The sequence below is a fragment of the Mytilus trossulus genome, chromosome 5 (assembly GCF_036588685.1).
Source record: "Mytilus trossulus isolate FHL-02 chromosome 5, PNRI_Mtr1.1.1.hap1, whole genome shotgun sequence".
Lineage (NCBI taxonomy): Eukaryota > Metazoa > Mollusca > Bivalvia > Mytilida > Mytilidae > Mytilus > Mytilus trossulus.
Genome location: NC_086377.1, coordinates 46,272,847 through 46,296,613, shown reverse-complemented (window position 1 = coordinate 46,296,613; position 23,767 = coordinate 46,272,847). Strand labels below are relative to the sequence as shown.

The 23,767-nt window shown below is 32.5% G+C and overlaps 2 protein-coding genes across 2 annotated transcripts; both read left to right on the top strand.

Annotated features, from left to right (window-relative positions):
- The first annotated feature begins 450 nt into the window (after positions 1–450).
- On the top strand, positions 451–11,205 carry LOC134718005 (perlwapin-like). The gene is made up of 7 exons (XM_063580504.1): positions 451–562; positions 2,067–2,094; positions 5,352–5,498; positions 7,785–7,916; positions 8,816–8,956; positions 9,316–9,494; positions 11,182–11,205. The coding sequence occupies exons 1-7, from the start codon at positions 515–517 to the stop codon at positions 11,203–11,205; spliced, it is 699 nt and encodes a 232-aa protein (XP_063436574.1). The 5' UTR covers positions 451–514.
- A 5,946-nt stretch (positions 11,206–17,151) lies between these two features.
- Positions 17,152–23,083, top strand: LOC134718004 (uncharacterized). The gene is made up of 7 exons (XM_063580503.1): positions 17,152–17,269; positions 17,636–17,722; positions 19,852–19,941; positions 20,761–20,936; positions 21,494–21,566; positions 22,047–22,169; positions 22,891–23,083. Exons 1-7 carry the CDS (start codon positions 17,152–17,154, stop codon positions 23,031–23,033), a joined length of 810 nt encoding a protein of 269 aa, XP_063436573.1. The 3' UTR covers positions 23,034–23,083.
- The last annotated feature ends 684 nt before the right edge of the window (positions 23,084–23,767 follow it).

The window sequence follows — 23,767 nt, the reverse complement described above, 5'->3', positions numbered from 1 at the left end:
ACCTATTAAAAGGGTCATATAGACTATCGATGTGTTACGACTAAGTGATTTGATGTTCTATAGACATGCCAAGTTGCTTTTAAACAGCAACGGAGATTTGTAATTTCTGGAAGAATATTCTAGAAACAAACCAGCCATAAATAAACATGTTGAGGTTATATGTTTTCACTTTAATGTAATAGGATATATATATAGCAAATATTCTCTTATTTTACTTTAGTTATATAACAATGTCAGGAATGCAATATGTTACGTCAATCTAGATTAATCATATGTGGAATAATTGGTTTTTAATGTATGATTTGTTCAGTTAATACTTAAACTTCTTGTATGCGAATTAAATATGCTCACTTTCATAAATTTATTAAATCTTGGATGATAGGATTTTCACATTTTGTAATTATTGTAACATAACTTTTCGAAAAATTAACCAAAATCTATAAGCTGTAGACCATATAAAAGTAATTACGTTTACTAAACTCTGGAAGCAGAACAATATTCAAAGCTGATCATAATGACGTATATTTGGATATATGTAACGATAGGTATATACTATCTACAAGTAAGTTTTATTATTTACATTCAAAAGCCATACCCTTTTGGATCAATGGTTTTAAGTCTGTTGAACAAGACATTAGTATTTTTGTGTTTCCTTATTATAGATTAACTACCAACGAGTACTCGATGTATTCACCAAGGTGTTATGCGTAATAAATACAAAATATAGATAGGTCACTTAACGTTGATATCGACGTTATCATTCGGTACGGAAAATTTAATATAAATTCTTATAAGAAGAGCTTCCCCCCATATTTTACATTGAACTTTTCGAAAACAGAGATTACCAATTAGAGAAAATTTCAACTGTTGTTCACGACATACTTAATATATTATTTTGCATCAGCAAAGTGTATATAATTGTGTTACTCCAAAATGTTATCTAAAATGGAAATTTTTTTTAAGAAACATATTCTATTGTGTAAAAAAACAACTATTTTATATATTATTTTAAAGACATACAAAACTCTCGAATATATATTGGTCAAAAGTGAACAAATGTGAAATTCTGTGTTTGTCATTGGTCCGTGTACGTTGTATATGGTTTTTTTTTCTTGTTTTTTTGTTTTATTCATACATAAAAGGCTTTTTTCTAGTTTAAAATAATTTACATTTCATCGTGATGGTAGCAAATATCAGACTACCTACAACAAATTTTGTGTTTCGATCGTTGTTCATGCAGGTAAACCATGCAAAAATGTACTTAATTTGAACGTTGTTGGATTTTTTGGTTCATTTCAACATGCTTGTATTTCATGTATTCAACTATATTATTATTTTTTTTATCATTAATAAAATAACATCAAACGTTCTTTTAAAGACAAATCAATTATTCGAATATATATCATTCACGTCTGAACAATAATTTAGTGTTTGCCATGCTTTCCTGTTTGCTATCTTTTTGCTTTTGTTTGCTGTTCAATACATAATCTAATGCTTTTGTTTTTTCCTCGTCTGACAAGATTTATATGTTTTTTTATAAAGGTGTATTACATAGCTGACTACCCATTTCGGGTTTTAATCATTGTTAAAGGTCGAACGGTGACCCATTATTATCATAATATACTAACTGTTGATTCTGTTGGATATATAAAAAAAGAAAACGTGGTATGGTTGCCAATGAGACCACTCTCCACAAGAGATCAAACTGACAAAGACAAAACTGAAGGTAACCGTTCGGACTTCACCAATGAGAAAAGCCGATACTGCATAGTTAGCTATAAAAGTCCCCGAAATGACAATGTTAAACATTTTAAACGATAAAAAAAATAGCGGCCAAATGTACATATAAAAAAAAGGAACGAAAAACAAATATGAAATGCATAAACAAACGACTATCACTGAATTACAGGCTCCTGACTTGAGACAGGCACAAACATATAGAATGTGACGGGGTTGAACATGTGAGCCGGATCCCACCCTTTTCCCTTACATTGGAGAGTGGTGTTACAGTACAAAATCAGAACATGTATATTTCAACCAATTTAATTTTTCTTATTTATTATCAGGTTGCAACTAGTCAACGCAACAACGGTGGTAAGTAGGAAAGTCATATTCTCATCTACTTGTATCATGTATGAAATATATGTCAAACATTAAATGCGCATTTATTAGATGCATATTACCAAACGTTAATATCATTACTCAATTATTTCAGTAGACGATCAGTAACCTTTTTTTTAATAGACATGATACAAAAAAAATTTGCTTAATTACAAACTGCAATATCGATGAATGCATAACTGAAAACGGATGATATTTACTTTTATTGGTTTATGATTTGTCATTACAGTATTTCATATGTCTGTTTTCAAATACACGGGAAGTATTTATTCATACCGACGTATGCATTTAACATATGAAATCCATATTTGCACTGGTTTATATATTGTAACAGCTTAATTCCTAATCCTATTACGATTTTAACTATTTGTTGTGAGAACTAGTATTCTGTATTACCTGAATTAATCATTATATCTTATTGCCATTTAGTCCACGCAGAGTCACTTGCAATGACATAATCAAATGAAAAGAAAATTATTCAATTTCTTAAACACAAATCAAAGAAAGTAATTCTTTGTTTGAAGTATTAACTAAGCTTTACAATCAACTTTTTGATTTTTAGCTCACCTTTCCTAAAAGCGATTGTGAGCTTTTCTTATCACTTGGCGTCCGTCGTCGTCGTCTGTCGTCGTTAACAATCTATCAAAAATCTTCTCATCTGAAACTACCATATGGATTTGGATTACACTTAGCATGATTGTTCCTTAGATTATCCTGCAAAAAGTTTGTGCTTCGATTTTTTATCCGTCAAAAACATGGCCGCCGTTACTTAAAATATAACATAGGGGTCAAATGCAGTTTTTGGCTTATATCTCAAAAACGAAAGCATTTAGAGGAAATCTGACACGAGGTAAACATATTCAGTAGGTCAATATCCATAAGCCCTGAAATTTTCAGATGAATCAAACTACCCATTGTTGGGTTGCTGCCACTTAATTGGTAATTTTAAGGAAATTTTGCAGTTTTTGGTCATTATCTTGAATATTATTATAGATAAAGATAAACTGTAAACAGCAAAAATGATCAACAAGATAAAATCTACAAATAAGTTAATTTGACCAAAATTGTCAATTAACCCCTTAAGGGGTTATTATCCTTTAATGACAATTTTTCACAATTTTTTCATCATATTTGCTAACTTTAAAAAACCTTCTCATCTGAAACTACTGAATGGATTTGGATGAAACCTAGCATGATTGTTCCTGAGGTTATCCTTCACAAAGTTTGTGCTTCGATTTTTGATACGTCAAAAACATGGCCGCCGTTACTTGAAATAGAACATAGGGGTCAAATGCAGTTTTTGGCTTATATTTCAAAAACGAAAGCATTTAGAGCAAATCTGACGGAGATAAAAATGTTCATTAGGTCAATAACTATCAGCCCTGAAATTATCTGATGAATCTAACAACCCATTGTTGGGTTGTTGCCACTTAATTTGTAATTTTAAGGAAATTTTGCAGTTTTTTGTCATTATCTTGAATATTATTATAGATAAAGATAAACTGTAAACAGCAAAAATAATCAGCAAAGTAAGATCTACAAATAAGTAAATATGACCAAAATTGTCAATTGACCCCTTCAGAGGTGATGGTCCTTTAATGACAATTTTTTCACAATTTGTTCATCATATTTGCTCACTTTAAAAAAATCTTCTCCTCTTAAAAGAGGGACGAAAGATACCAAAGGGACATTCAACTACTCAACCAAATTCAACCACACTTCAACTGAATGATCAGTAGGGTGTATAAAATAAAGTTTGTGTTTTATTTTCTATTTCGTCAAAAAACATGGCCGTCATGGCTAAAATAGAACAAAGGCTTATATCTAAAAAAATCCAGCATTTAGAGCAAATTAGAGAAGAAGTTATAGTATGTATTAGGTCAAGGTCTACCTGTCCCGAAATTTTCAGCCGATTTATCCAGAGATTTAACCAAAAAAAATAAGGTGAGCGATTCAGGCTCTTGAGAGCCTCTTGTTTTAAGATATTTTCATTGTTGAAACATTGCTACATATAGCCTCATGATTTACAAGAAATATGAAATTGTAGATGTTTGCCAGCATAAAATAAAATATCAATAAGGTAAAGGAAAATTCTTAAAAACACAAGTACATTGAATTATTTGATGTCGATATGATGAAAAAACTTTGTAGAGAGCATCAAACTTGTTGTTTGTGAGGCATATACTGTATGATGTGTAATGATAAAGAAATTTAATATTTGTTTTGAAGAAATTATCATCCATGTTTAATGAGACTCTATATAGATGATCACCCCGACGCGAACACCGGAGCTCCTTATCGCTTATTTTATTAGGTCAGAGTGCGTTTTACTTTTTCTTGTTATTAAACATCAAAAAACGCCCTTGACACTTTTTTCGAGCATGGTCTTGAGAAAACGATGATAGCCAGTTGGAAAGGGACGATACATGGCTGTTAAGAGTGTTAATGGAGAGCCATATCTCTTGCACGTTAAACACAACCTTGTAGACTTCGAAACGAGTAGGCTAATCCCGCTACGAGGCAGCACTTGTACCCGCAAAGAAGAAAGTGGTTAATAGAAACTTGTTTCCCAATCCACAATAAATGAATATGTTTATATATATAAAAAAATGTAATCTGAAATAAAAACTTCCTTTACAAAGTAAACAATTTTCGTAATAGGTGAATCTTTTAATTTTTTTTTATTTTCCTATCCTTCCAAGGCTGACCGTGGCATAGAAGTATTTTAACAACATGGTAAAGATGTTCATGTAAACTATTAACATTGAAAGAGTTAAAAAGAATAGCCGACGATGTTAATAAACAATACTACTAGGAAATATATTTCAACCGAACTACTACAGGTGATCCAGAAATCGAATATATATTTTTTCAAGAACAACAAATATAAAGAAGGTATTTGACAAATATTAACATCTCATTAAACGGTGATCATGATTATTTAGCTGCAATATTACGTACTCTGACACTTCTTTAATCACCATGTTTCCATCGATAATTAATCTGCGCATATAACACATATATCTTGAAGTATTTTAATACACTAGCAATTAACATAGTAAAGCTTATATCTTAGACTTAGATATGTATTATATGTTCTTTCATGCACACCTTATATTTATATTTACTATATATCTCTTGTGAAATTCTTATATTGGTGTAAAATTGTGTATATGTATCCTATAAGCTGTATTGCTTTCGGAATAAAGTATTATTATTATTATTATTAGACAATAGAAAACCTGGACGATGTCCAGCCGTTCCACCAGATCCAAAAGGTACATGTGTTGACCTACCAATATGTAGTGTAGATAGTGATTGTTACGGTGTAAAGAAGTGTTGTCCAAATGGTTGTGGACATGAATGCCTTTTTCCAGGTAAGATATACATTTTATTTTTTTCATTATCTCCGTCGTTCATTCCGATGTTAACAATACAATGTATTACAAGGCAAATTTTAAAGGAAATTGTGAGTCTTATAGAAATATAATTAAACTAAATTAACGTTCAAGGATGTTCGCCTTTTTTACCCGAATAAAGGATATCTGTTTTCAATTAATTGTACATTTCGATACAAAGCTCACTCATAGAACAATTTAGACTCATCTGATAGATAATTGATGAAGGTTTCAGGAAAACTTGATTTAAGGAAAATAATGCTTATGTTGGTCACGTGATATCTCTCAAAAAGCAACGTGACATGCTGAATTAAGTGACAAAAATGTACAATTAAAGCAGAAAAGCGGTTGTACAGATATTTAGTGACAAAAATAGAGCATAGTGTGAGTGTTAAAAAATGCATGAAGACTTTTGGAAACGTTATAGGTAAAAACTTTATACAGAAATATGTAAAACCTGTCTGATTGGTAGAAATACCGAAAAATAGTGTTTTTTTGAGAATTTTTGTAAAAGTCAAATAAATGGCCCAAGTTTATCATAAAGATGTACTATTCATAACTGCTTACAGAATGAGCCTTTAGGAAAGACTTTTGAGTGAATATTTAATGAAAATCTTGTATTATTGAGTGCCCAGGCTAAGAATGTAACAAAAACAGAGAGAGAGAAGAGAAAGGGGGGGGTAAAATTTATCATTTTAATTAAATCATGTATTTCAGTTGTCTTAATTGAAATTGAAAGTAAAGTTAAGTTAAATTTGATATAGGAATTTATTTTTTCACCCTCCGGCAGTGAGGTTTGAACACACGATCTTTCTGGTGTCAGATTGTACATCTTACCACTATGCCACAGAAACCATTGGAAACCAAATAAAATTTTAGCATATAGTATTCAAAAGTACCAGGATTATAATTTTATACGCCAGACGCGCGTTTCGCCTACATAAGACTCATCAGTGACGCTCAGATCAAACCAGTTAAAAAGCCAAATAAATACAAAGTTGAAGAGCATTGAGGATCCAAAATTCCAAAAAGTTGTGCCAAATACGGCTAAGGTAATCTACTCCTGGGGTAAGTCACCTTCTCTGTATGAATAGATTTTTTTTGAGAGAGAGAACATAATCCAACTTCTTTTTCTTAAGAAGCTAGTTTTTGAAAATTACGATGTTGTCAAGCAAATATGTAAGAAAGATATTCAGAAATGATTGTGTTATTCGTCGATATGTTACTTTTTCTATATCTTAGCGATACGATATCTAACATCCCTATAACTAGACACTTTAGAAACAAAGATTTGTTATTGCTATTCCGACTTGGCTAACACTTGTTAAGACATTTTAGATGTACTCATTTCTTTTGCTATAAAAACTGACAAAAACAAACATGATTGATTGATTGATTTTTGGTTGCTTACCGTCCAGTGGAAAATATTTTATGCATATTCAGGACGAGAACAAGTTCACAATAAATACAATAGGTAGGTTGACACGATAGAGGCCATCTGGGATGATGGTCGGGAAAATTTGGACTGCCACTGGAAAATGAGGGATCCTTGTAATTTGAGTTTTGTTTCAGTGTTGATACTCTATCAATCAGATTTTTTGTGTATGGGTTTAGATTACAGTTCTGATAGTATTCTTGTAAATGATCACGACACAGTCATCAAAGTTGCCGTATTAAAAACAAAAAACAGCAACAATTTGTCTTGTGGCAATTTGTGAAAATATTCTATTTAAAAGTAAAAATAAAACAGTTTTCCCTAAAAACATTCTTGTCACAATAGGGCAAATTGACACTGCATTTTGTTGTTTTCAGTCACTAAAAATCAGGTTGGTTGTATTCTGATCATTAATTTGAGCCAACAACCACATATGTACGTCAAAAACTGTCAACGCTACCAAACTTCATGCAAACTACTCCTCGAAAAAAATGACTTATCGGTCAGATTGACCGATAGTAACGTTAAAGGGTTAAAACCATGTAAATGAAGAGAAAAAGCAAAATAACAAAAAAAAACTGAACTTTAGGGAAAATTAAAAACGGAAAGTCATCAATCAAATGTCAAAAGTGTCAGCTCAATCGAATCAAACGAACGAGCCCAAACTTTTTCCTAAATGAATTAAACCTGGTTTTGTAGTTTGCTTAACCTCTCGATATAAAGTTGATTTAAATTGACACTAATAAAAATGGTTTATTACTTATCAATTTGATATCGTTAGTGTCTTTTATGCATCTGTCCAACTTATTGAATAAACATCTCTATCTTAGTCGATCCAAAGCCTGGTATCTGTCCCCCTAGTGGCGGCGGTCATTGTGCTGAGCACTGCAGTAAAGACAGCGATTGTCAGGATGTTCAGAAGTGTTGTTCTAACGGTTGTGGACACGATTGCTTCTTCCCAGGTATGTCATACATATGATGACAAAATAAATAGATACTAGATACAGGTTTTTTGTCGAGCATGCAACTTTTGTTGCAGAAAGCTCGACATAGGGATAGTGATCCGGCGGCAGCTACGGCGGCGGCGGCGTTAGCTTACTTTTTAAAAGCTTTATATTTTAGAAGTTGGAAGACCTGGATGCTTCATGCATTGTATATAGATGTCTCATGTAAAGAAGTTTCCGTCAGTCATATGTCAAATGTCCTTCACCTCATTTTCATGGTTCAGTTACCACTTGAAAAAAAAGTTCAGTTTTTTTTGTAATGTTGAATTCTCTCTTATTATAAGTAAAAAGATAATTATATTTGGTATGTGCGTACCTTACAAGGTTCTCATGCCCGTCAGACAGTTTTCACCTGACCCTGACATCATTTCGTGGATCAGTGAACAAGGTTAATTTTTGGCGGTCAAGTCCATATCTCAGATACTATAAACAGATACTTAAACTTAAGACTATTAACATCATTTCAATGATTAGTAAAGAAGGCGAGACATTTCAGCGTGTGCACTCTTGTCTTTTTTTTATATTCATGTTTCTCCTGATATGGAAGAGAACATTTTTTGCCATTTTTCTGCTAAATTTCGTCGTGACATTTTAGAACAGTTCATCTTTACATTTAGTGTGTACAAAGATCTGAGTGACGTTTATCATGTTTAACGATTCAAATATTATACAATGGTTTTCAGGATCATAATTTGAAACGCCAGTCGCGAGTTTTGTCTACATAAGACAGTGACTCTCAGATCAAAAAAATGAATATGAACAAAGTTGAAGAGCGTTGAGGACCTAAAAATCAAAAAAGTTACCAAATACGGCTAAGGTGTGTACAAATAAATACTATTTCAATGTTTCTTTCTAAGTCACTGTTAAGCCTGGTACCTGTCAAACACTTCCACCTGATACTGTTGGGACATGTGTTGACCTTTGCACTGTGGACAGCGATTGTTTAGGTGATCAGAAGTGTTGTTCTCATGGTTGCGGACACAGTTGTTCCTCTCCAGGTAAGACACGTAATCAAAAGTGTTGTTATCATGGTTGCGGGCACAGTTGTTCCTCTCCAGGTAAGACACGTAATCAGAAGTGTTGTTCTCATGGTTGTGGACACAGTTGTTCCTCTCTAGGTAAGACACGTAATCAGAAGTGTTGTTCTGAGGTTGTGGGCACAGTTGTTCCTCCCCAGGTAAGACACGTAATTAGAAGTGTTGTTCTCATGGTTGTGGACACAGTTGTTCCTCCCCAGGTAAGACACGTAATTAGAAGTGTTGTTATCATGGTTGCGGACACAGTTGTTCCTCTCCAGGTAAGACACGTAATCAGAAGTGTTGTTCTCATGGTTGTGGACACAGTTGTTCCTCTCTAGGTAAGACACGTAATCAGAAGTGTTGTTCTGAGGTTGTGGGCACAGTTGTTCCTCCACAGGTAAGACACGTAATCAGAAGTGTTGTTCTCATGGTTGTGGACACAGTTGTTCCTCCACAGGTAAGACACGTAATCAGAAGTGTTGTTCTCATGGTTGTGGACACAGTTGTTCCTCCACAGGTAAGACACGTAATTAGAAGTGTTGTTCTCATGGTTGTGGACACAGTTGTTCCTCCCCAGGTAAGACACGTAATTAGAAGTGTTGTTATCATGGTTGCGGGCACAGTTGTTCCTCTCCAGGTAAGACACGTAATCAAAAGTGTTGTTATCATGGTTGCGGGCACAGTTGTTCCTCTCCAGGTAAGAAACGTAATCAGAAGTGTTGTTCTCATGGTTGTGGACACAGTTGTTCCTCTCCAGGTAAGAAACGTAATCAGAAGTGTTGTGCTCATGGTTGCGGACACAGTTCTTCCTCCCCAGATAAGACACGTATATGAACAAAAGCAGTGACCTAAAGCATTGTCAAAATAGGAAGCAATGCTGATGATACTGTTGTTTAAATTTAACCAGATTAAAAGTAATCTGATAAGGTTTCGATCTTTTATATTGTAGACTAATTGTTATTTGAAAAATAATGTAGACATACATTGTTTTCCCTTCTTAATACTACTGTCTTATGTTTTAATACAAAGAGAGTGTTTTATTCATATAAGAACACAGTTTATTAACTTCTGATCATATCATATTTGTATATTTCAAATATGTTTATTATGCTTCACGTTAAAATGCCATATTTTGATTGGCTAAGAAATGGGTGTCAATTTACTCTATCACATGGCTGAGCGGGTGACAATTTTGTTGAATGTTACCCTCTCGTCTAGACCAATCAGAAATCGATAATTCAAAGAACAATGAATTGAATTTACATCAAAGAATTAAATACAATGCTTAAGTTCTACGTTTTGGCTCAGATTTTATTATCGACTTTTCAAATAAATAAAATAAAACATTTTGCTTGACTTTTTTTGTTTTTTCTAATGCCCGTAACGTTGTTATGAACGTGACGTCATAGAAAATGCTTTTAAAATAAAAGTAATCTGTAAAGGCCAATAATGATAGGACATTCAGTATAATAAATTAAATAACACATAGCTGAGAGGGTGATAGAGCAGATTGTTTTTTTCTAATGCCCGTAACGTTGTTATGAACGTGACGTCATAGAAAATGCTTTTAAAATAAAAGTAATCTGTAAAGGCCAATAATGATAGGACATTCAGTATGATAAATTAAATAACACATAGCTGAGAGGGTGATAGAGCAGATTGGAACCCCTCGAAAAGGCATTGTCAACCTTGGCTTCGCCGCGGTTGACAATGTTTTCTCGGGTTACAATCGGCCCTATCACCCTCTTAGCTATGTGTTATTTATATAATGTTTTTTAAACATTATGGAAGAGAATATGATGGTTAAATACGTTTGATTATTTAATGTCATTAGTGTGTCACTCCAAAGGGAATGGCAATATGGTCACCAATTATCTTCCTCCTTTCATAAATGGTGTCATTTATACAAATATTCTTAGCATTGTCATGTAATTGAGAGATTTGACTAGCCATAATAACAGATTCAACCCACATTTTTCTTAAAATATCCTGTACCAAATCAGAAATATTACACTTGTTATCAAATATCTCGTTTATATATGCTGGTGTTTGTTTTGTTGCCCGTTAGTGATCATATGTTTTCTTCTTATAATTGATTTGTTTCCCACGGTCAAAGTGTGTAAACCGGTTTGTTTTCTTTCAATCGAAGTATGTCTTTTGAACAACAGTATAATACTGATGTCTTTATCTATCATATTATGTAGAAGGAATCAGCACTGTATTCTTGAAACATAACTTGAGAAAATATTCCTTTCATATTTTACTTCTTTCATCACTCGACATACCTCGATTATAAGTTTACTATTAATGAATGTGTTAGGTTATTATAGCAACAATTTCTTATCATTTTAGTCACTGTATGTCCGCCTGAACCAAAATGTCCAGTACCTCCAAATGGTCCTCCAGGAACATGCAAACCGCAGTGTAAATTTGAGTACAACGTTATCAATGGACTCCGATGCAGAGTAAAGTGTGTTATTGGTCCACAAGGGCCACAAGGACCACCTTGTCCACCAACCGGGGTAAGAACTTATTCACTTTGATTTAAATTATGTATTTCATAATCGACCATGTAACCATGGTACCTATAGAACGCGACCAGAATTAAATAATTCAGTGGTTGGATGAGTATCAATTATGTATGGTTTAAACATATATGGTGGTGTATTGTTCTCATTTGAAAGAAAAGTAGTTCTGAAATCTGAAATTATAACTTATCAAATATTGTCATCGATTGCTCACACAGACATTTAAAACCAACAGTATTGTGGTTATACAAATATTATAAACAAAATGTATGAGTCAGGGAAGATACTATGCGTTTAGCAACTGTGTTTGTCACTGTTGGCTTCCTTTCTTTGAAAATGATTTTGAACTAATCTTCAATTAACCGTAAATTGAATTCTTATTTTTTGTTTTTGGGAATGATTTTGTTTGTACATTCGTGTCTTATACAGTGAAATAATTTCGAAATCATTATTCATTTTAATAATTTCAAATCGACAAGATCAGAAATTATAGATCAACATTCATATATTCTTGCATCAATAGAGTGAAATAAGTCTTCAAAATTAAATATTTAATATATCCATGCAGCAACCTAATAAGTCAAAATAATATATTACTGTTAGAGGGAGTGACGTATAGTTAATAGCAGCATATTTATATATTGATTTATTGAAGGTGTTCATGTAAATTTACTCCAATTTTCACGTCTACCAGTAAATGCACGATTACAAAATTGCGTTAACTTGGTCAAAAAGAAAATGTCAAATGTATAACCGAGTAAACTAACATTAAGCGATTTAATGAAGTATCCCAAAAAATATTTACAGAAATTATATATTTTGATAATATTGTAAAATCATCAAATGTAAGGGGTTTTTTACGGTAGATTTAGCTAAGTAATGTTTCGATACTTGAAATAAAGCAAAAGACTATAAAAATCGAAAATAATCGATAAAACTTATTTATGGAGTATACATGTATACTTATTTTAAATTATTTGCCATAGTTCATGATTTAATGAAATTAAAAATGATTTAAATGATCGACGATGTATCATTTAGATTCCATCAAATGCGTTAATCGCTGCAGACATACATGTGTAATTTCAGTCTTATTTAATGGTATATGTACTTGTATACAATAATTTTAGTGTCCCGGTGCAGGAATACCAGAGCCGCCGGCAGCTCAACAAGGTTTCTCTGGAGCAATATTAGGAGGTACGACTCATTAACAAGTAAAACAATGTATTCAAGGTCGAATTACTTACACAAATTTGAAAAATGTCCTCATATCAAAATACTGTTCGAAAAGCCAACGAAACGAACCAAGATAAACAATATAATTGGTGTTGTATTCATATAAGGCAGAGTACAACGTTTTAAAGTAAAACGTTTATGGAGAAAGTTGCAATACTTTTACCCAGAATTTGAACAATCTTCTCAAAACTTTGACTAAACACTCATTACTTTCAGAGATTTTAGATTACGAGTTAAAAAGTAAACCGCATTGTGTCCTCTACTATTTCGTGTGTTTTTTGGTGTTTTTTTTTTGTTTTCATTTACGACTTGGTATTACAAAACATTACATCTGTCATCCGATATTAATTAATAAATATTCTATAAAATTCTCCTTCGCCCTGCTCGTCCGAATTTAAAGTATTTAATCTCTAAATTCGATAGGCTATAAACAAGACAATCACAAATACAGGATAAGTTGCTCGCAGTAACATATTATTTTCTCTAGCGATACAATATTTTATTTTACTTTATTGTACATATTTCTTCGATTGAAACAATTTATAAATACATGACACATAGCATTGTTCCTCTTTCGCATCGTTTCTTTTCCCCTGGCTAATACCTCCAACGCCTGTACGAACAATAAACATAGCAGCAACTGCACATAAACATATGTGACCAACTTCAATTCGACGCTACTGTGAGCACCACCTTCGATACTAATACATTTAAATGCCAAACTTTATATAGTACCATTAAACCCCACCCATAAAAACCGCCAAAACTTTCCTCGTGCCTCCTGCACCTACCATCAAATTTATAAATAGTACAAACTGTTACAAAACCAGTATTCGAACTAGTTATACTAGTTCCCATCTTTAAATAATAACTACAAATAGGAAACAGGAAAAACCCTATTTCAAACGAAATAAAGTACATTGAACGAGTGGTATATAACGGCATTTTTTTGGTAAACGACCGAACAAATTGTATTTTGTAATTAAGGAGAACGTACGAAACCGGGCACATGCCCAGTGTTCCCGCCAGGTTCTGGAGGAACTTGTGTTGAAAAGTGCAGAACAGATTCAGATTGTCCCTGGAAACTTAAGTGCTGTTCTAGTGGTTGTGGACATATTTGCCAATATCCGGGTAAGTTATAGGTTTCAAACGTCTGACGTATTAAATCATAATCCTGGTACCTTTGATAATTATTGACACCACTGAGTCGATGCCGCGGCAGGAGGATATTTTGCCCCTGAGGGTTTCACCATCGGCACTTCGGTGTTGACAAGAATATCAATTAAATTGTATTTTTTTTTAAATTTCCTGTTACATAACTTTTTTCGAAAAACTAAGGATTTTCTTATACCAGGAACAGATTATCTTACCCGAATTTGGCCAAATTTTTGGCATTTGTGGGTCATTAATGCTCTTCAACTTTGTACTTCTTTGGCTTTATAGCTATTTTGGTCGGTGCGTCACTGATGAGTCTAATGTAGACGAAGCGCGCATCTGGCGTCTTAAATTATGATCCTGGTACCCTTGATAACCAATCAAATATAACGTAACTTACAAGAATTTGCATTTATATTGACCATACGATGACTACTAGTTGATAAGATCTATGTTCATGTAGGGTCAGTTGTGTTACTTGAAACCATTCCCAATCTCATGACTGTATATGCTTATCAGATAGTCATTGGACATGGTACATTAACGCTGTGTTTTTGAAAGATTTGAAGTGGGTAAACTCATAAATTGCAATTTATCTATGAAATTGAATTTATAATATGGACGGTAAAACTAACGATAACTTTGAAATAAGCGAACAAAAGAAACTGAACAATTAAGATTTACGGATATCATGTTCTCATGACGTAAAGCATTTAAGATTCATTCAATCAATAACTATGACAATTACATGTTTTTTTTTTTCGGTCGCCATAAGTTTAAATAAAAATGACGAGAAATATCTTCAAACAATATCTTCAAAATAGGTGTACAATCTTTTTTGACGCGTCTGAGATCTGGGTGAAGGTATTGGAGTTGATCCACAACAAAAACAACGGATATTCTCGTTTGTAAACGATATTCCCAAACGAGAAAATTACACATAGTAATGGTAATCTGGATTTTCTTTTTTAAGGACCGATACCTACTTGTGCGCCTGCTTGTGACAAGTCATGTCCTTTTGGTTTTGTGCTAGATGAAAACAACTGTCCTATTTGTGAATGTAAAACAGGTAACACATTATATATAGTGTAAATTTTAATTTTAACGACAAGTAGATATAGGAAGAAGTGGTATGAGTGCCAATGAGACAACTCTCCATCCAAGTCAAAATTTGAAACATTACAAACCATTATTGGTCAAATAACGGTCTTTAACATAGCGCCTTGGTTTACACCAAACAGCATATTCCACAAATGAGCAGTGTGAAAACATTCAAACGGGAAAACCAACGGTCTACTTTGTAAATAAACAACAACTTCTGAACATCAGATTCCTGACTTCGGATAGATGCAAACAAATGCAACAGATTAAGACGTTTAATAGTAACCAACATTCATCATTATCGTGCTTAACTGGAACAACAGTGTTACATCAAAACACCAAAATACACTCTATGAAATATCAAACAAAAACATATTAACACAAAAATTAACATACATTTAAGAAATAACGTTGATCTATTATACAATGTAAATACAGCATCAATAAAATGAGGGATGAACACATATAGTAAACGTAGTATACCGCTGTAGTTTGTTAATCATGTTCGAAAAAAAAAATAATAACCTCGAACAAAAAGTGATCATTTGTAGACATTTGCACAAACAAAGAAGAATACAATATTGAGCAATAAGTATGTACTATTTCAAGGTTGTATCGGAAATTCAGAGCCTTTGTTTCCACCAGTTAACTGTGCGGAGGGACCACGCTGTCCATCTAGTTACCAGTGTGTTATTAATCGCGAAGGGACCTTTGGAGAATGTTGTCCAGTTGGTAGGTCTTTTGAAATGTTTGTGCTCGCCCGATAAATGCATTAAAAGTTATTAGATATTAAAATTACTAATCAAATACCATATGTAGACTATGGTATACGAACGACGACAAAATTTATGAGGCATGTTTTGCAGAGTGGATATATAAACCCGCATCTACAGGGGATTGCGATGTGAAGAGGTGGTTTGACACGTGTAATCTTTAATCTACTGGCCTTTTCTCTCTATAATTAGATTTAAAGTCTTTCCTTTTTTGGCTCAAATGTACATCCTGCATATGCATTGCACCTCACATGACTGATTTTTTTACCAACAGTTTGTCCTACATTCTACTCTACTCCTGAGTCCTATAGAAATTCAATTGGTCCGTTTTCTAACAGTATATATACTGGTGAGTTGTGTCTCTATGATATGAATCATTACTGGAAAGCAGTAAATAGACAACATATGTCTAGCCGTATTCGTAGTCTCCAAAAAATGATGTGCTTATATGTACGAGTGTATGGTGGACTAGGCCATATGTTTTATTTGACACAACGTACTTTTGGATATTTGAAGTTGGACAATTTAAATTGAATGTGGAAAATTTGTTTATTAAAACATTCAACCAAGAGGTAACGATAAACGCAGAAACACGTTTTTTGCGAAAAATATTAAACGTGTTTTTTTATGGTTGGTACTATTTGACTAACTTGGCTTATTTATAAAATCAGACATTTGGTGCCACGCTGTTAATGTCATAATTACAAACTTCAGCTTATCCTTTTGCTGTCCTCAAATTGTTGTCTGTGAACATATATGTTAACCCCTCTCAACTATTTAAAACTTTATTGCAATAAATTTGTAATAGTGTGTTAACATGTATTAGTGTGGATGTAACTGTTACAATTGTTATCAATCATTTTTCGTTTTAGAATGCCCTCAATTGCTCTGTCTTATTCCATGCCCACATGGCTTCAAAGTTGACAAAAATGGTTGTCAGACATGTCAATGTTTACCAGGTAAAGTATTGTTTAACGTCATTCCCACATGGATTTAAGTTTGACGACATGGATTGTCAGACATGTAAATATGTATCAGGTAAAGTTTTGTTTTACGTCATTCCCACATGGCTTTAAGTTAAACGACATGGATTGTCAGACATGTGAATATTTATCAGGTAAAGTTTTGTTTTACGTCATTCCCACATGGCTTTAAGTTTTATGACATGGATTGTTAGACATGAGAATATTTATCAGGTTAAGTTTGTTTTACGTCATTCCTAAATGGCTTTAAGTTTAACGACAAGGATTGTCAGACATACAAATGTTTAAACGGTTATATATTGTTTTACGTTATGGTCATATTGCCAGAAGGATTGGAAAACAGGTGAATGTTTACCAGGTAAGACATATTTTTACGGCATGACTGTCTGGCTCTATGTATGACGACAAGGATTGCCAGACATGTGAATGTGTACCAGGAAAGAAACATGTTTACGCCGTGCCGATATGGATTTAAGTTTAACAACAAGAATGGTCAGACATGTAAATGTTTACAAGGTATGACAATGTTTTACGTCGTGCCGATATGGCTTTAAGTTTGACGACGATAATTGTCTGACATGCAAATTGATAATATTAGACAATGAAATAATTTTGAAGAGTTTTGTTTTTTGAAATGTTTTTAAACCAGATTCAAACTACCATATTCTTCTCAAAATGACTTTTCTAAGATTTCACTCGTTCCATTGCTGATATAATGTTTGATTTTTTTCAGTTTTTGTTGATTTTCCTGTGTTATGATTGACGCTAAAGTCCGGTATTTCCGGTATTTTATTACTTATCTTGTTAACCATTGCAAAAAAAACTCTAAATAATATGATACATTGACATTTGTCCATTAATTTGGTTTTCGTTGTTTTTTAGCATGTCCAAAAGCAATATGTCACAGACCATGTGAATATGGCTTTATATATGATTCAACAGGCTGTCAGACCTGCGATTGTAGAAAAAGTAAGTAAAACATGTGTTGGTTTTTTTTTCTACGCAACTTATTTTTCAATGTTCACTTTATTTATAAATCAACGTAAGTCATTGTTTAAAGCTGTCTGGTGATTTATAATTTCTATATTATCTGGTCTTTTGTGAAAAGTTGTCTCATTAGCAATATTAACCATACCACATTTGTTTTTATTTTAATATTTCATGTTGTCATGTGATATACAGTTTTATAAAATATTGCGTCCATTCACAATGATGACATGCTTTATTTAGTGTGTTTAACGCTATGCCCAAACGTTTATGGCAACTATGATTGATTGATTAACAATTGTTTCTCAGAGAGAGAAAAAACGAGACATTTTCCGTCAGAATATTTGTTGTTTTACAATTTTGCGACCCGTTTTTTTTAAATAATAACTCCATAAAGTTAAAAATATATATACAAATAGACTAATTCGGATTACTTTGAATACAACAACACATAAAATGACAATCTGTAAACACCCGTAGTTTTACAATTATTTTAAAGTAAATTCATGTTGTCACCGATTTTGATTAACAGATTGCTATCTTTATTTAAATCGAAATAACCTTTTTAACCTTTACACAATATTATTGTATGTTCTTTCCGCGTAAATTGACTTCAAGTCAATAACACCCTTGTGTTTCGTTTATTTCGGTAATACACACAATTCTAATTTAGACAACTTTTACCAGAGGAAATGAACCCTCAAATTTGAATGGACGATGTATATGTCGTGTACAAGTTGCGATTTTGTTCAGGTTATAACATGTACAAAATTGTTGTACATGTTATAACTTGTATGATGCAAAAATACAAGTTAAAACATGTACAAAAGTACCTCATACATGTTAAAACCTGTACAAATTATTGCTTAAAAATGGTTTTAACTTGTACAAAATTTAATATAAATCTCAATAAAGTAAAATATACATTTAAATTCACCAATGCATAAAGAACAACAATAAAAAGGGTCAGAACCTGTCTTTTTCTGTAGAGGACAATGATCACAAAATTTCAGGAATATATGTTTCATGACTTATATTGGCAAAATGTGTTTTTATGTAATTGTATGTTTTATGCAGTCCATCTTGGCTTAAATAAGTGTGACACTATTTACTATAAGCTTGCATTTCCTAAATGACAATTACATTAAATACTAGTTCTAGTAACTAAATTCTTCCAAAAAATTTAAGAACAATGCCTAATAATTTTGGGTAATATTCCTCCCTTTCGTTGTATAGCATGCAAAGACTTAAACGATGTCTTATATGCTTACCTGTAAAAGCAAGAGATAGCTGAAATAGTTTTCATTGGACCACGCTTCATTATCAATGTCTTTAGATCTACTCTTCAACTCTTCAACATTTTTGGCCTTCAGCATGTCACTTATGTAAATTTATAACTCATTTTTTTATAAACTATAAGATAATTGCATGAGGCGAATGTCATTTTCATGTTTTAAATATATATCCTCTACTTTGAAAACATGTTTTTGTGGCATTTTGATGTTGTCTGCTCCATGGGCGGGTTGTTATCTTTCAAACACATACCCCATTTTCATTCCCAATTGTATTTGTAGACACATCTGTTCTGGCTATCTTCTTGTGTCTTTTAGTGTCAACTAGAATGAAAGTATGTTACTATTGCCTTCAAAGTGGACACTCACATTTATAATTCATCAAATAAAGATATGACCATAGATAGACATAACAGGTTCTAAGATATGTCCTTTGATATATCGTATGACAGGTCTTAGGAATGCTTCGTAATACCAACCCCTGGCCATTAACTATATCAAAAAAGGACAAAACACACTAACATGAAGGAATAATAAAAAAGTTATGAAAATATTTTTCAGGTTTATAACGTCTGTTACGATAATAGAAACATATCCCTATTTTTCGATTTTGAACAAGGTACTTTTGTACATGTTATAACTTGTATTTTTGCATTTTACAAGTTATAACATGTACAATATTTTTGTACACGTTATACCCTGTACAACATCGCAACTTGTACACGACATATATATAACGGAGGATTTCAGCGACTAGTCTACTAGTCTGATGATATACTTATGCAATGATTGAAATGACATATTTGATTTTTCTTATAGGATCATGTCCTCAAAGGCTTTGCCCATGGGGTTGCCCGAAAGAATATAAACTTGGCAAAGATAGCTGCCAGACCTGTGATTGTAGACGCGGTATGTAATAAACATGGCATAACTAAAAAAAAATACAACTGTTTCCATAATTTAGTGCAGTGACAAGTTAACAGTGTCTAGTTGTCGACTTCAATGATACGTCATTCTTGCATGTTCGATTTGTATTGCTGTAAATCAATTAAATCGTATTCACTTTTGTCCGAGCGTTTATCAATTTTCATATATATATCAAACCCTGTGTTATCAAATGTAATGGTATATCATTTCTGAATATAATCCAATGACAAAAATATGTGCATAGTTACCTATTAACGTATGTTTAATGGTATCGCTCTGTTCGATATCTTTATTTTTCGTCACTTTGGTGAAAAACTTAAATGCACTATTAAAATGTTACACACACTTTTATCATAATATCTATGATTACGCTCAAAAGGTACATAAGTCGTACACCATTGTTAATATAAAAGTAGGCATTCTGAATATCTAAAATGTTTCCCAGTTAGACCTTTTTCTCGGTTTTCTGTTATCTTTCAACAATGGTTGACCTTACTTTGAAATATGATCAATACATTGATCGGTTGGTGCGTCCATTACGCACAGAGCCAAAAGTTGTATGTATATCCAGGACGAGACCAACAATTACAATAATACAATAAAGAAGTGCGAACGCGATGAAAGGTTGGAATATACAAAAAAATTATCTGAATTTTTATATTGTTATTTATTTTATTAGATATAAGATTACATCCAACTACTAAATCATCAAGTATCACTTGTCAACAATGGTTTCTGTGTTTGATCAAATGTATCTGATTGACAACATTAAAAAAGTGCTACACTTTTGGGGTATTTCAGGCATACCGTGTCCTCAAGAACCTATATGTCCTCTGCCAAATTCACCGCATCCGTCCTGTCCTGGACCGTGTATATACCAAAATAGAATTCTAGATGGCATAACATGTAGAGTCAACTGTTTTCGTGGACTTCCACCACTCCCTGGTAGACCAGGCGATCCGTGTCCACCAACGGGGGTATGTAAATAGGAAGATAGGGAGCAATTATTTATGTTTTACTTAATTTTTGATGCTATCAACTAATGTTTTGATCTTGCATGGTCATACAAATGTTTACAGAATATTTCAATTGGAATAAAAAGTTTCACTAAGATAAGGAAATTTGGCAATTCCTTTTTATTGCCTATCGACAGTAAACAGCTTCCATAAAGAGGACGTATGTTTTGCTTTGCTGGGTGTGATTACTCCAAGTCAAGTCTGTTTAGAATGGAAAATTCTAATGATATAAGGTGCAATTAGCGTTTAGAAACTTTCCAACAACTGTGTGTTATAAGGTTATATGTTTTTCCAATATTACAAAAAGAACGTTATTAAAAATTTTTACTAACTGCTCTAGTCGTTTATATTGTTTATATGTTCTCGTCCTAATCATGCGTACACTATTGTCAAAATATGTTTAAATTAAACAAATCTCTTTCAGTCGAAATTCCCTACAGCAATCCGGGTTAAAACTTATAATATATATGAAAACGCATTTACCATATGTAACTTTCAATTGTTAAATAATATTGTAGTGTCCAGGGAAACCAACTGGAGCAGCAGTTCAACACGATTTTCCTTTAAATCCTCCAGGAACACCACCGGGAAGTAAGTGTATATCCCAGCATTTATTTAGATAAACTGTGTATTATTTAAACAAATACAGGGTCAATTTTCGATAGACGCGTGTTTCGTCTACAGAAGACTCATCAGTGATGCTGGAATTAAAAAAAGTTACAAAGAAAAAAAATTAAAGTACGAAGTTGAAGGGCATTTCAAAACCATCTTCTAGCGGAAACAAAAGTTGTATATATTTCTCAACTAAAAATGTATCAAAAGATTACATTGAAAGAAACATAAATTATACTATGTGAATTTGTCTTGTAAATGTATAATGCGGTAGTTTCCATGCAATGTTAAGATGTATTCATACTAAGAAATTCCTTTCTCCATTTTTTTTATTCCCTTCTCAATTTTATATTTATTTAATATGACATCTTTATCAACACAACACCTCAATGTTGAAATTCGAACAAATGCAATGAACCGGAGTTGTTGTATTTTTTTGAATATTAAATACCGTTCCAGATTGTCCAGTTGGACTTCCATTACCAGGATTTAACTGTGGACTTATACCAAACCCTGACAAATGTCCAGCAGGATCTTTCTGTAACGTCGACCCAATGGATAGATTCGGTGTATGCTGTCTGGGTAAGACACTATATTCTTGAATGCAATGGAAATAACTGAAAAAATCAGAAGTTATTGCGTGCATTTGTTATTGCTATTTTGTCATTTTACACTAAAAATTTATTTTATTTCTTTAATATTTAGAAACATTCTGTTTGATTCATATAAAAAAGAATAAAATTTGAATTATTTTTTTTTGCTAATTATAACTCTGTTGTCTGTATTCGCATTAACAAAAACATCACAATTTTAAGTATTATTCGAATTTACATATACATATCAAATAACTCCTCAATAGAAAAAACAAAATATATCCCCAAAAGCAAGGAATCTATCGTGTTTTTTTACAAAAAATATTATGCTAGTTTATTATGAATAAAGGTGATAAATTTATTTATGAATTAGGGCCTACCATTCTGAATTTTTCTCGGTGTTGAGTATTTTGGTTTTTTTACTGTTTACCTATATTGTTTAGAGAATGTTTCTTACGAGAAAATGTTCAGTTAAATCCAATTAATTCATATCTGTATATAAATGAACATTTTGTTTACACAGTGTGTTGAATAGCTGTCCGTCCTTTCTCTGTTTCTTAAGTGTTTTAAATCCTTAACTTGAATAGTATTCTCGTTCTTACTTGCAAATGTATAATGACATACATAATTGCTAATGTATAAATGTTATCCTGCGTTTCATCCTATGTGTGCCTAACTTGTAATAAATGGTCTTGTCTTGTCTTTTTCAGATCGCCGTTGTCCAGTTGATCAAGGTTCTTATTTCCACTGTTACGGACATTACCACAGATACTGTAAAGATGATTCATCGTGCCCTAAAGGGAAAAAGTGCTGTAAGCAGGGTTGCTCCTACAAATGTGTCGATGCTGTTTAACTTTCATTGATTATATTTTTTGAAATTGAACAATACACTTTGAAATTGTTAATAAAGAATCAAACAACAGTTAATCAAATTTATAATAGAACTTGAAGTTGGAGGTTCAGCTAGCTATACAACCAGGTCTTATCCACCATTTTTTAGATAAGCAAATGCCTGTTCAAAGTGTGAAAATGATAGTTATAATTCATTCGATTGATGTGATTTGGCTTTGGATTTTGCTATTTGATAACGAACTTTCCGTTTTGCTCGGACTTCAGTATTTTAGTGATTTTACGTTTTTTATTGATTTAATATGTTGATCACATTTACGGGTAAGTCAAACATGCTTACGTTGAAAATCACTCAGAAACTTTATAAACGGCTTTCATTTTGAAAGTGATTAATCATTTTCAAAATCAGCTGTCCGTTTGATAATAAATGGCTCTCTCCTAGTTAGTCATGGAAACAATTAAAAGCCAATACTATATATATGGGTCTCAATAATTCATCAATTCTGTTTTTGTAGATTAAATGACGAATCTAAGGGTTCAAGCAATGGTAAATTCATTTTGGTTTTGTATATGATTTGACTATTACGGTTTCTGTCTTAAAATCAATAGTTAATAACCAGAAACGATTCAAAAATCAGCGTTAATCGTTTGACCATGAGTACATGTTTTCAGGAAGAAAAAAAATCATTTGCTTTTTTGTGTAAGAGGATGGAAGTAAACAGTAGCTTCTTTTTCACT

What these genes read in the sequence shown, in the direction of transcription:
- LOC134718005 (XM_063580504.1), top strand. Translation starts at nt 515, where the DNA reads ATGACGTATATTTGGATATATGTAACGATAGGTATATACTATCTACAA. An exon ending in TAGGTATATACTATCTACAA is followed by an intron (nt 563 to 2,066) that starts GTAAGTTTTATT and finishes ATTTATTATCAG; the next exon opens with GTTGCAACTAGTCAACGCAA. An exon ending in TAGTCAACGCAACAACGGTG is followed by an intron (nt 2,095 to 5,351) that starts GTAAGTAGGAAA and finishes TATTATTATTAG; the next exon opens with ACAATAGAAAACCTGGACGA.
- LOC134718004 (XM_063580503.1), top strand. Translation starts at nt 17,152, where the DNA reads ATGACGACAAGGATTGCCAGACATGTGAATGTGTACCAGGAAAGAAAC. An exon ending in ATCCGTGTCCACCAACGGGG is followed by an intron (nt 20,937 to 21,493) that starts GTATGTAAATAG and finishes ATAATATTGTAG; the next exon opens with TGTCCAGGGAAACCAACTGG. An exon ending in ATTCGGTGTATGCTGTCTGG is followed by an intron (nt 22,170 to 22,890) that starts GTAAGACACTAT and finishes TGTCTTTTTCAG; the next exon opens with ATCGCCGTTGTCCAGTTGAT.